The 13,461-nt window shown below is 39.4% G+C and overlaps 1 protein-coding gene across 1 annotated transcript in view; it reads right to left on the bottom strand.

Annotated features, from left to right (window-relative positions):
- Positions 1-13,461, bottom strand: part of PPP2R3A (protein phosphatase 2 regulatory subunit B''alpha) — a 181,869-nt gene that overhangs the window by 29,531 nt on the left and 138,877 nt on the right. The window contains exon 13 of the mRNA XM_023187834.3: positions 12,651-12,757. Within this exon, the coding sequence (XP_023043602.1) occupies positions 12,651-12,757 (107 nt within the window). The remainder of the gene's footprint in view (positions 1-12,650; positions 12,758-13,461) is intronic.

The raw sequence follows: 13,461 nt of genomic DNA, 5'->3' as shown, positions 1-13,461 counted from the left end.
CTGGGATTACAGGCATGAGCCACTGTGCCTGGCCTCATATGAATTTTGGAAGTTTTTTTCAAATTCTGTGAAAAATGATGTTGGTAGTATGATAGGAATAGCACTGAATCTGTAGATTGCTTTGGGTAGTATGCCCATGTTAACAATATTGATTCTTCCTGTCCATGAGCACAATGGGCAGCATGGTCATTTTAACAGTATTGATTCTTCCTATCCATGAGCATAGATTTTTTTTCCATTTTTAAATGTTGTCTGTGATTTCTTTTGGCAGTGATTTGTAATTACTGTTGTAGAGATCTTTCACGTCTCTTATTCCCAGGTATTTTATTCTTTTTGTGGCTATTGCAAATGGGATTGTGCTCTTCATTTGGCTCTCAGCTTGAACGCTGTTGGTGTACAGAAATGTTGCTGATTTTTGTACACTGATTTTGTATCCTGAAACCTTACTGAAGTCGTTTATCAGATCTAGGAGCCTTTGGGTAGATACTATGGGTTTTCTAGGTATAGAATCATATTGTCTGCAAAGAGAGATAGCTTGACTTCCTCTCTTCCCATTTTGATGCCTTTTATTTCTTTCTGTTCCCTGACTGCTCTGGATAGGACTTCCATCACTATGTTGAATAGCAGTGGTGAGAACGGGCATATTTATCTTCTTCTGGGTCTCAGGGGAAATGCTCCCAGCTTTTGCCCATTCAATGTGACGCTGGCTGTGGGGTTGTCATAGATGGCCCTTACTATTTTGAGGTATGTTCCTTAGATGCCAGTTTGCTGAGCGTTAACATGAAGGGATGTTGAATTTTATCAAAAGCCTTTTCTGTGTCCATTAAGATGATCATGTGGATTTTGTTTTTAGTTCTATTCATGTGATGGATTGCATTTACTGGTTTGCATATGTTGAACCAACCTTGTATCCCAGGAATAAAGCCTACATAATTGTGGTGGATTAGCTTTTTGATGTGCTGCTGAATTTAATTTGCTAGCATTTTGTTGTGGGTTTTTATGTGTATGTTCATCAATGATATTGGCCTCAAGTTTTTTTTTATTATGTCTGCCAGGTTTTGGTATCAGAACAATGCTATCCTCACAGAATGAGTTAGGGAGGAGTCCCTCCTTGATTTATTGAAATAATTTCAGCAGGATTGGTACCAGCTCTTCTTTACACATCTGGAAGAATCTGGCTGTGAATCCGTCTAGTCCAGGGCTTTATCTGGTTGGTAGTTTTCTTTTTTTTGTAATTACTCATCAAGTTCAGAACTCATTATTGGTCTGTTCAGTGTTTCAGTTTATTCCTGGTTATTCCAGTCTTAGGAGGTTGTATGTTTTCAGGAATTTATTAATTTCTTCTGTTTTCTAGTTTGTATATAAGAAGAAGTTTGGCATATTGTTAATTTGAGCTGAGTTTAGGTCATTTGCCACCAGAAGAATGCTGATTAACATACTTTCAAGTAGTTTGAATTTTTACTTAATTTTTTTCAGTTAATAACCTTTTTCTGAAACTGATGTGAAAGTTTTCCATTTTATTTTTATTTTTCTAGTGAAAAGATCTTAAATTTTTAACAGATATACTTTAACCATTGTTAGAGAAACACAAGTTTATCAGTGTCTATATTTCTCTACTCTTATACAGATAAGAATCATAGTATATTATTCCAATTCCTTTTTCTCTCTTATATACCTGTGATCAATACTTATTTAGTCCTAAGAATAATTTTTACCACTCACAATTGCTTCTTGCATCCCACTGTTTCCTCTAGGATCCATTTACCTTCTTGCTGAAGAATATCATTTAATATTTGTTTCAGAGATAGCCTGTGGGTATACTTTTTGCACCTCTTTTTACAAGTCTGAAAATGTCTTTATTTGTCCCTCACATTTGAGTAGGAACAGAATTTTAGGTTCATAGTTATTTTCTTTGCAGTACTTGAATAATTTTGTTCCATTTCTTTTTGTGTGCACTTTATGGATAAAGTTTTTTCTTTCTGGTAGATCTTCAGACCTTCCCTATCATTTGTGTTCTGAAATTTCACTCTAGTACAGAGGCTGACAACTGCATTTGCTTTGGTGCAGCCTGAGAGCTAAAAATAGTTTTACATTTTTAAATTTGAAAAACAAAAGAATATCGTGACATGAAAATAATAAGAAGTGAATAGCTCAGTGTCTATTATTAAAGTTTTATTGGGACATAGCCAAATACACTTGTTTACATATTATCAATGGTTGCTTAATTGTGGCAGAGACCCACAAAGTCTAAAGTATTTATAACTGGTTAGAAAAAAATTGCTGATTCCTTCTCCTATGTATCTTTTTATTTGCTTAAACAGCTAAAACTCTGGGAATTGTTAAGCTGTTATTTCTATTGCTTACAAAGAGGATTTCTTATGCCAGTATCCCAAATCAAAAACTTTTCAGTTTTTCCCATTCTATTATTCAGTTCAATGGCTGCATTTTTCCAATTTAAAAAAACTTTCATTTCTAAGAAACTGGTTCTACTCTTGGTTGAGGAGTGTGATATTCTCTCTTATTCCTTTGAAAACAGTAAGTATGTTCATTTTGATGTCTTGTTCTGATTGTGTCTCCTTCCAAGGGTGTAAGTTCTTCCATCTGTTGAGTATTTCATTGATATTTCTTAACTGTTTGATATTTGTGCACCTTTTAAGTAGTTGAGAACAGACTGCTGCCTCTGTTCTCACTGGCTGCTTAGGAAGGGGCAGTGGTGTTGTTGGGGTTTTTTAATGAGAACAGGGATAAGAGTAGGGTACAGAATGAGATGGGTTTGGATGTGTTGCTGAGGTGTACCTATTTAAGTGACTGGGCTTTCTCTGTTCCAAGCTCCATAGTCAGGGCTTTTGTCTTTCCTTTAGGGGTAGGGTGGGATATACAGGAGTTGACCTCACTAGATGCATCTTCTGGTCTTCTTGCTATTGGTTTCAGTCAAATTCAGGTGGGGATAATTAAGTGCCACTCCCATTACCTAATTGTTTTACATGTTCTACTACGAAGACTCTTAAGCTGCCAGCTCCTTCGTTCTGATCCCATCTGCTTTCCTCCTTTTGGTGGCCCACTGAAAGTTTCTCTTCTTACTTTAACTGATGTTCTGTATATCTTACTTTTATGTGGTTTGAGACTGAAAACTATAGCATGCTTTCAGTTTAACTCAGATGCTGAGTCTAATGCTGGTCTATATTACTATATTAATGCTAGTTTTTAGAAGTCCACTGAAGTGTTATTTGTGGTCTAATATGTATTTTATAAATGGTTTATGAACATAAACCACAAAGATACTTTTATCTGTTTTAAGATAATACTTTATTGTGTCTTCAAGTAGTAGGTTTCAATTTTTCCTTTTTTGTTTTTGCTTTAAAAATCTGATGTTGAGGGGGTGGCACCAAGATGGCTGAATAGGAACAGCTCCAGCCTCCAGCTCCCAGCGTGAGTGACACAGAAGACAGGTGATTTCTGCATTTCCAACTGAGATACCAGGTTCATCTCACTGTGGTGTGTCAGACAGTGTGTACAGAAGAGTGGGTACAGCCTAACGAGCGAGAGCTGAAGCAGGGCAAGGCACTGCCTCACCTGGTAAGCGCAAGGGGGAAGGGAATTCCCACTCCTAGCCAAGGGAAACTGTGACACACAACACCTGGGAAATCGGGCACTCCCTACTAATACTGCGCTTTACCAAGGGTCGTAGCTAACGGCATACCAGTGTCTGGCTCAGAGGGTCCCACACCCATTGAGCCTCCCTCATTGCTAGCACAGCAGTCTGAGGTCTAACTGCAAGGCAGCAGCGAGGCTGGGGGAGGGATGCCCACCATTGCTGAGGTAAACAAAGTAGGTAAACAAAGCAGCTGGGAAGCTGGAACTGGGGGGAGCCCACCGCAGCTCAAGGAGGCTTGCCTGCCTCTGTAGACTCCACTTCTGCGGAAAGGGCATAGCCAAACAAAAGGCAGCAGAAACCTCTGCAGATGTAAATGTCCCTGTCTGACAGCTTTGAAGAGAGTACTGGTTCTCCCAGCACAGAGTCTGAGATCTGAGAACGGACAGACTGCCTGCTCAAGTGGGTCCCTGACTCACGAGTAGCCTAACTGGGAGACATCCCCAACTAGGGGCAGACTGACACCTCACACAGCCGGGTAACCCTCTGAGACAAAGCTTCCAGAGGAATGATCAGACAGCAACATTTGCTGTTCAGCAATATTCACTCTTCTTCAGCCTCCGCTGCTGATATCCAGGCAAACAGGGTCTGGAGTGGACTTCGAGCAAACTCCAACAGACCTGCACCTGAGGGTCCTGACTGTTAGAAGGAAACATAACAAACAGAAAGGACACCCACACCAAACCCCATCTGTACGTCACCATCATCAAAGATCAAAGGGAGATAAAACCACAAAGATGGGGAAAAAGCAGTGCAGAAAAGCTGGAAATTCTAAAAATCAGAGCGCCTCTCCCCCTCCAAAGGAATGCAGCTCCTCGCCAGCAATGGAACAAAGCTGGATGGAGAATAACTTTGACGAGTCGAGAGAAGAAGGCTTCAGACAATCAAACTTCTCCGAGCTAGAGGAGGAATTACAAACCCAAGGCAAAGAAACTAAAAACCTTGAAAAAAGATTTGACGAATGGCTAACTAGAATAACCAATGTAGAGAAGTCCTTAAACGACCTGATAGAGATGAAAACCATGACACGAGAACTATGTGACAAACGCACAAGCTTCAGTAACCGACTCGATCAAGTGGAAGAAAGGGTATCAGTGATTGAAGATCAAATGAATGAAATGAAGTGAGAAGAGAAGTTTAGAGAAAAAAGAGTAAAAAGAAATGAACAAAGCCTCCAAGAAATATGGGACTATGTGAAAAGATCAAATCTACATCTGATTGGTGTACCTGAAAGTAATGGGGAGAATGGAACCAAGTTGGAAAACACTCTGCAGGGTATTATCCAGGAGAACTTCCCCAACCTAGCAAGGCAGGCCAACATTCAAATTCAGGAAATACAGAGAACGCCACAAAGATATTCCTCGAGAAGAGCAACTCCAAGACACATAATTGTCAGATTCACCAAAGCTGAAATGCACGAAAAAATGTTAAAGGCAGCCAGAGGGAAAGGTCGGGTTACCCACAAAGGGGAGGCCCATCAGATTAAACAGCGGATCTCTCGGCAGAAACTCAACAAGCCAGAAGAGAGTGGGGGCCAATATTCAACATTCTTAAAGAATTTTCAAACCAGAATTTCATATCCAGTCAAACTATTTGTTTCATAAGTGAAGGAGAAAGAAAATTATTTACAGACAAGTAAATGCTGAGAGATCTTGTTACCACTAGGCCTACCCTACAAGAGCTCCTGAAGGAAGCACTAAACATGGAAAGGAACAACCGGTACCAGCCACTGCAAAAACATGCCAAAATGTAAAGACTACTGATGCTAGGAAGAAACTGCATCAACTAATGAGCAAAATAACCAGCTAACATCATAATGACAGGATCAAGTTCACACATAACAATATTAAGCTTAAATGTAAATGGGCTAAATGCTCCAATTAAAAGACACAGACTGGCAAATTGGATAAAGAGTCAAGAACCATTAGTTTGCTATATTCAGGAGACCCATCTCACATGCAGAGACACACATAGGCTCAAAATAAAGGGATGGAGGAAGATCTACAAAGCAAATGGAAAACAAAAAAAGGCAGGGGTTGCAATCCTAGTCTCTGATAAAACAGACTTTAAACCAACAAAGATCAAAAGAGACAAAGAAGGCCATTACCTAATGGTAAAGGGATCAATTCAACAAGAAGAGCTAACTATCCTAAATATATATGCACCCAATACAGGAGCACCCAGATTCATAAAGCAAGTCCTTAGAGACTTACAAAGAGACTTAAACTCCCAAAAAATAATAATGGGAGATTTTAACACCCTACTGTCAACATTAGACAGATCAACGAGACAGAAAATTAATAAGGATATCCAGGAATTGAGCACAACTCTGCACCAAGCGGACCTAATAGACATCTACAGAAATCTCTACCCCAAATCAACAGAATATACATTCTTCTCAGCACCATATCACACTTACTCCAAAACTGACCACATAGTTGGAAGTAAAGCACTCCTTAGCAAATGTGAAAGAACAGAAATTATAACAAACTATCTCTCAGACCACAGTGCAATCAAACTAGAACTCAGGATTAAGAAACTCAATCAAAACCACTCAACTGCATGGCAACTGAACAATCTGCTCCTGAATGACTATTGGGTACATAACGAAATGAAGGCAGAAATAAAGATGTTCTTTGAAACCAATGAGAACAAAGATACAACATAACAGAATCTCTGGGACACATTTAAAGCAGTGTGTAGGGGGAAATTTATAGCACTAAATGCCAACAAGAGAAAGCAGGAAAGATCTAAAATTGACACCCTAACATCACAATTAAAAGAACTAGAGAAGCAAGAGCAAACACATTCAAAAGCCAGCAGAAGGCAAGAAATAACTAAGATCAGAGCAGAACTAAAGGAGATAGAGACACAAAAAACCCTTCAAAAAAATCAATGAATCCAGGAGCTGGTTTTTTGAAAAGATCAACAAAATTGATAGACCACCAGCAAGACTAATAAAGAAGAAAAGAGAGAAGAATCAAATAGATGCAATAAAAAATGATAAAGGGGATATCACCACTGACCCCACAGAAATACAAACTACCATCACAGAATATTATAAACACTTTATGCAAATAAACTAGAAAATCTAGAAGAAATTGATAAATTCCTGGACACTTACACTCTCCCAAGACTAAATGAGGAAGAAGCTGAATCCCTGAATAGACCAATAACAGGCTCTGAAATTGAGGCAATAATTAATAGCCTACCAACCAAAGTAAGTCCAGGACCAGACAGATTCACAGCCGAATTCTACCAGAGGTACAAGGAGGAGCTGGTACCATTCCTTCAGAAACTATTCCAATGAATAGAAAAAGAGGGAATCCTCCCTAACTCATGTTATGAGGCCAACATCATCCTGATACCAAAGCCTGGCAGAGACACAACAAAAAAAGAGAATTTCAAACCAATATCCCTCATGAACATTGATGCAAAAAACCTCAATAAAATACTGACAAACCGAATCCAGCAGCACATCAAAAAGCTTATCCACCATGATCAAGTGGGCTTCATCCCTGGGACGCAAGGCTGGTTCAACATACACAATAAACATAATCCAGCATATAAACAGAACCAAAGACAAAAACCACATGATCATCTCAATAGATGCAGAAAAGGCCTTTGAGAAAATTCAATAGCCCTTCATGCTAAAAGCTCTCAATAAATTAGGTATTGATGGAGTATATCTCAAAATAATAAGAGCTATTTATGACAAACCCACAGCCAATATCATACTGAATGGGCAAAAACTGGAAGCATTCCCCTTGAAAACTGGCACAAGATAGGGATGTCCTCTCTCACCACTCCTATTCAACATAGTGTTGGAAGTTCTGGCCAGGGCAATCAGGCAAGAGAAAGTAATAAAGGGTATTCAATTAGGAAAAGAGAAAGTCAAATTGTCCCTGTTTGCAGATGACATGATTGTATAGTTAGAAAACCCCATCGTCTCAGCCCAAAATCTCCTTAAGCTGATAAGCAACTTCAGCAAAGTCCCAGGATACAAACCAATGTGCAAAAATCACTAGCATTCTTATATACTAATAACAGACAAACAGAGAGCCAAATCATGAATGAACTCCCATTCACAATTGCTTCAAAGAGAATAAAATACCTAGGAATCCAACTTACAAGGGATATGAAGGACCTCTTCAAGGAGAACTACAAACCACTGCTCAGTGAAATAAAAGAGGATACAAACAAATGGAAGAACATTCCATGCTCATGGATAGGAAGAATCAGTATCGTGAAAATGGCCATACTGCCCAAGGTAATTTATAGATTCAATGCCATCCCCATTAAGCTATCAATGACTTTCTTCACAGAATTGGAAAAAACTAAAGTTCATATGGAATCAAAAAAGAGCCCGCATTGCTAAGACAGTCCTAAGCCAAAAGAACAAAGTTGGAGGCATCCGGCTACCTGACTTCAAACTATACTACAAGACTACACTAACAAAAACAGCATGGTACTGGTACCAAAACAGAGATATGGACCAATGGAACAGAACACAGCCCTCAGAAATAATACCACACATCTACAACCATCTGATCTTTGACAAACCTGAGAAAAACAAGAAATGGGGAAAGGATTCCCTATTTAATAAATGGTGTTGGGAAAACTGGCTAGCCATAAGTAGAAAGCTGAAACTGGATCCCTTCCTTATACCTTATACAAAAATTAATTCAAGATGGATTAGAGACTTAAATGTTAGACCTAAAACCATAAAAACCCTAGAAGAAAACCTAGGCAATACCATTCAGGACAAAGGCATGGGCAACGACTTCATGTCTAAAACACCAACAGCAATGGCAACAAAAGCCAAAACTGACAAATGGGATCTAATTAAACTAAAGAGCTTCTGCACAGCAAAAGAAACTACCATCAGAGTGAACAGGCAACCTACAGAATGGGAGAAAATTTTTGCAATCTACTCATCCGACAAAGGGCTAATATCCAGATCCTATCTATAAAGAACTCAATCAAATTTACAAGAAAAAAACTAACAACCCCATCAAAAAGTGGGCAAAGGATATGAACAGACATTTCTCAAAAGAAGACATTCATACAGCCAACAGACACATGAAAAAATGCTCATCACCACTCACCATCAGAGAAATGCAAGCCAAAACCACAATGAGATACCATCTCACACCATTTAGAATGGTGATCATTAAAAAGTCAGGATGAGTTCATGTCCTTTGTAGGGACATGGATGCAGTGGGAAACCATCATTCTCAGCAAATATTGCAAGAACAGAAAACCAAACACCGCTTGTTCTCACTCATAGGTTGGAATTGAACAATGAGAACACTTGGACACACGAAGGGGAACATCACACACCGGGGCCTGTTGTGGGATTGGGGGACGGGGGAGGGATAGCATTAGGAGATATATCTAATGTAAATGATGAGTTAATGGGTGCAGCACACCAACATGGCACATGTATACATATGTAACAAACCTGACGTTGTGCACATGTACCCTAGAACTTAAAGTATAATAAAAAAAATAAAAATAAATAAAAATCTGATGTTATCAAGATAGTTTTTTGGGGGTTTTAATTATTTTTACATTCAACTTTTGTTGTTGTCATGCAATAATTGAATCTTTTTATTTTGGTAAGTGACTTTATTCCTTTTACATTCACTGTTCTAGAAATATGTGCATAAGTTCTGGCATCTTTAGTTTATGCTGCATCGTCTGTGTTTTTGTTTTTTTTCTTTTTTTTGAGATGGAGTCTCACTCTGTCACCCAGGCTGGAGTGCTGTGGCCAGATCTCAGCTCACTGCAAGCTCCGCCTTCCGGGTTCACACCATTCTCCTGCCTCAGCCTCCCGGGTAGCTGGGACTACAGGCGCCGCCACGTCGCCCAGCTAGTTTTTTGTAGTTTTTAGTAGAGACGGGGTTTCACCGTGTTAGCCAGGATGGTCTCGATCTCCTGATCTCGTGATCCGACTGTCTCGGCCTCCCAAAGTGCTGGGATTACAGGCTTGAGCCACCGCGCCCGGCCTTGTGTTTTTGTTTTGTGTGTACATGCTTTCTGATTTAATTAGAATATTTAGTCTGGCTTTAGTTTTGTAACAGTTTAATTTTCTTAAACCCCTAACTTATCAGCTTTTGAGAGCATCTGTTGAGACCCTGCTAATGAAACTTACACATATATTTACTTCCTCCTGTTTACATCTTCAGTTACACTATTTTTTTTTATGGAATATTATGTTCTGCTCTCTTTTAATGTCCCTAGTTGTTTAGCCTCATTTCTACATTTAAATGGATTGAATGCTTACTATTATTTCTTTTCTACCATGGCTGCTCATTTCTGAGCCTTTTATTTTGGCTTGTCTCTTGGTTTTAAGACTATGTACTTTTTAAGGAAGAGCTCCTGGGTATTATATAATCTCTAGTTCTCATATGTTTGACAATATCTATCTGTGTCTTTATGCTTGAATACCATCTTGGCTTGGTATAAAATTCTTGGATATAGAGTTTCTTTCCGTGAGGAAGTTGCAAACACTGTTTCATGGTCTTTCAGTATTCAATTTTATGGAGGCATGCTGATTTTTTTTTTTTAACTAGTTGTCTGGTGACTTGAATTTTTAAAATTGGAAAAAAAAAAAAACCCCCAGTGATAAACTTTTATTCATCCTTGAGTTCTAGTAAATTCACAATGCAAATCTGGGGTCCATCACTATTCATTATCAGTATTTCCTGGATATGGCGTGATTTCTGACCTTTCCTATTCAGGTTTTATTTCAAAAAAGCTTTTCTATTGTCTTTTACTATATTTTGCTATTTTATATATTCTTTTGTCTAAAATACATAAATAAGATCCCATTTGCTCTCCTTACATATACCTAATTTTCTTTTGGATACTTTTTTTGTTCTTTTCTATTACATTTTACTTGATCTTTCATAGTCTTCTTCCTCATCCCCAGTTTTTCCTAATTAAAGTCCAGAAGTACACATCCACAAAATGATTTTAATGCTTAATGGAACTGTACTGGGTACATGCAGTATAATTTTATTAATCTTCCCATTAGATACCTAAATTGCCTCCAAATTTTCACTATTATAAACATCCACACTTGGGGGGTACGCGTGTGTGTGTGTGTGTGTGTGTGTGTCAGGGTCTAGCTCTGTCTGCCAGGCTGGAGTGCAGCTGTGCAATCTCAGCTCACTGCAGCCTCTGCTTCCCGTGCTCAAGTGATCCTCCCACCTCAGCCTCCTGAGTAGCTGGGACTACAGGCACACACCACTACACCAGGCTAATTTTTGTATTTTTTGTAGAGATGGGGTTTCATCACATTGCCCAGGCTGGTCTCAAACTCCTAGGCTCAAGTAATCTCTTTGCCTCAGTCTCCCAAAGTGCTGGGATTACAGGCATGAGTGACTGCGCCTGTCTAATCCACACATATTCTTAACTGCAGCAATGTTGCCTCTTAAGATTGGTACGCTAACCGTAATTCCTAGTATGGAAGCTCAATGCCAAAAAAACCTTTAAATTATGCTTTTGAATCCATTTCTCTATATTCTCATGCAGTCAGGCTTAAGATACTGAGTGCACAATGAATGATTTTAAGGGTTTCCAGGTCATCGCCATAAAAATGTGGCGAAATCCTAGTGTGGCTAAGCAGGTTAAAGAAATCTCTCAATGAAAGAAAGTGCTTTGGTGATGGCTTGGTTCGGCACCCTCAAAAAAGCTAATATTTAATGGTAGAGGTATAAGATAGTACAATCTATATTGAGGACTATTTGACTTTATCTGTGGGGCTGGATAGTTTCTGTTTATCCCTCTAAACCTGCTCTTCCCCGATCTCTATGCCTTAGGAGGCTGACCTGAATGGACCACATCAGAGACCACATTTGAGACTCTGTCTCAAAAAAAAAAAAAAAAAAAAAGAATTCATCTATCTTTCTATATATACTTAGATAGATGGAGAGAGAGGCTCTTTGGAAGGGTAAGCAAGAACATGATGACACTTGTTGCTTCTGGGGAGGAGAACTGGGTAGGAGGAAACTTCTTACTATTTCTTTTGTTTCTTTGAATATTATATCATATGAATAGTGCCTGTTCAAAAAGTACACTACATTAATGAGAAAGATTAATTGAGGCCTTTACAGAAGCTATGACTTAATAAGGAAGAATTAGAAGAATTACAGAAGGAGTTACTAGAAGATGATGGAAAAAACCAGCGAATTTTAAAGTTGCTGAAATGATCCAAGGAGTCAAATTCTTGGATAATTAAATTTCTTAACATGGTCCCTTTATGGAATTATGCTCTGACTAGTAGAAATACATGTAGAAGTTACTTCCTGCACAAAACCATATATAATAATTTGTTCTAAACATGATCATCTTTTTATTGAAGGAGCTTTAGTTTAGTTTTTTTTTTGGAGACGGAGTTTTGCTCTTGTTGCCCAAGCTGGAGTGCAATGGCACGATCTCGGCTCACTGCAACCTCTGCCTCCCCCAGGTTAAAGCGATTCTCCTGCCTCAGCCTTCCAAGTAGCTGGGATTACAGGCTTGCGCCACCACACCTGGCTAATATTTTGTATTTTTAGTAGAGACAGGGTTTCTCCATGTTGGTCAGGCTGGTTTCAAACTCCCGACCTCCGGTTATCCGCCCACCTTGGCCTCCCAAAGTGCTGGGATTACAGGCATGAGCCACCGTGCCCGGCCACAGCTTTAGTTCTTTTAGCCTCCTCCTTTATGTACAGGGTTTATCAATATCAGCAAAATAGTAGTTTGATTGTTCACTGATCTTGGTTTCCAGTGAAAGATGAGACTTGTTAAAGGAAATGGACATGAGAAGACTATCAGGAAATGAGTGAAGATTGCTGGAAAAAGTAATCATTTAACTAAAGTTGGTTAAATCACATTTTTATGCTATTCAAAAATGGAAAAAATAGAAAAGGATTTTGTAAGGGGGTTTGAATACTCTGGACATGCGCATTCCTGTTAAAAAGTTCTACAAGACACAGGGAAACTCACTCACCCTTCCTGGAATTGTGCTTGGGCAGATTCCTCTGCAACAAGAGTCTCATACTCCTCAGCGGCAAACCGGTCCCAGTCTGAGGGCTCAGGCCCCTCGTTCTCAACATCCTGATTGGAAAGAAGACAGCCACAAGAAACAAAAATAATCAAAGACAAAGAATTGGAGATAGATCATCACACAAATGTATACTGTGAAAAAATCCTACCTGAAATGTTTCATTTCAACAGGTTTAAAAGAGGTCCTACGGTAATTTTCTACACCTCAAATGGCAAAATTTAACTGTTTAGAAGCTAGGTTTTTTAGGTATAGATTCCATTTTTTTTTTTTTTTTTTTTGAGATGGAGTCTCATTCTGTCACCTAGGCTGGAGTACAGTGGCACGATCTCAGCTCACTGCAGCCTCTGTCTCCTGGGTTCAAGCAATGTCTGGAGATCGGCCTCAGGCTCCCGAATAGCTAGGACTACAGGCAAGTGCCACCACGTCCAGCTAATTTTTGTATTTTGTAGAGACAGGGTTTCGCCATGTTGGCCAGCCTGGTCTCGAACTCCTGATCTCAGGCGATCTGCCTGCCTCAGCCTCCCAAAGTGCTGGGATTACAGGTGTGACCCACCGTGCCTGGCTGATTCCAACTCTTTTTTTTTAAAGAGACAGGGTCCCACTCTGTTGCCCAGTCTGGAGTGCAGTGGTACAATAATAGCTTACTGCCAGCCTCAAAATCTGGGCTGAAGTGATTCTCCTACCTCAGCCTACTGAGTAGCTCAGACTACAGGCATTCCACCTACTAAGTAGCTGAGACTGCAGGCATGCCACC

This window comes from Piliocolobus tephrosceles, chromosome 2, assembly GCF_002776525.5.
Source record: "Piliocolobus tephrosceles isolate RC106 chromosome 2, ASM277652v3, whole genome shotgun sequence".
Lineage (NCBI taxonomy): Eukaryota > Metazoa > Chordata > Mammalia > Primates > Cercopithecidae > Piliocolobus > Piliocolobus tephrosceles.
The sequence above is the reverse complement of the archived record's forward strand: the minus strand, read 5'-3'. Positions and strand labels throughout refer to the sequence as shown.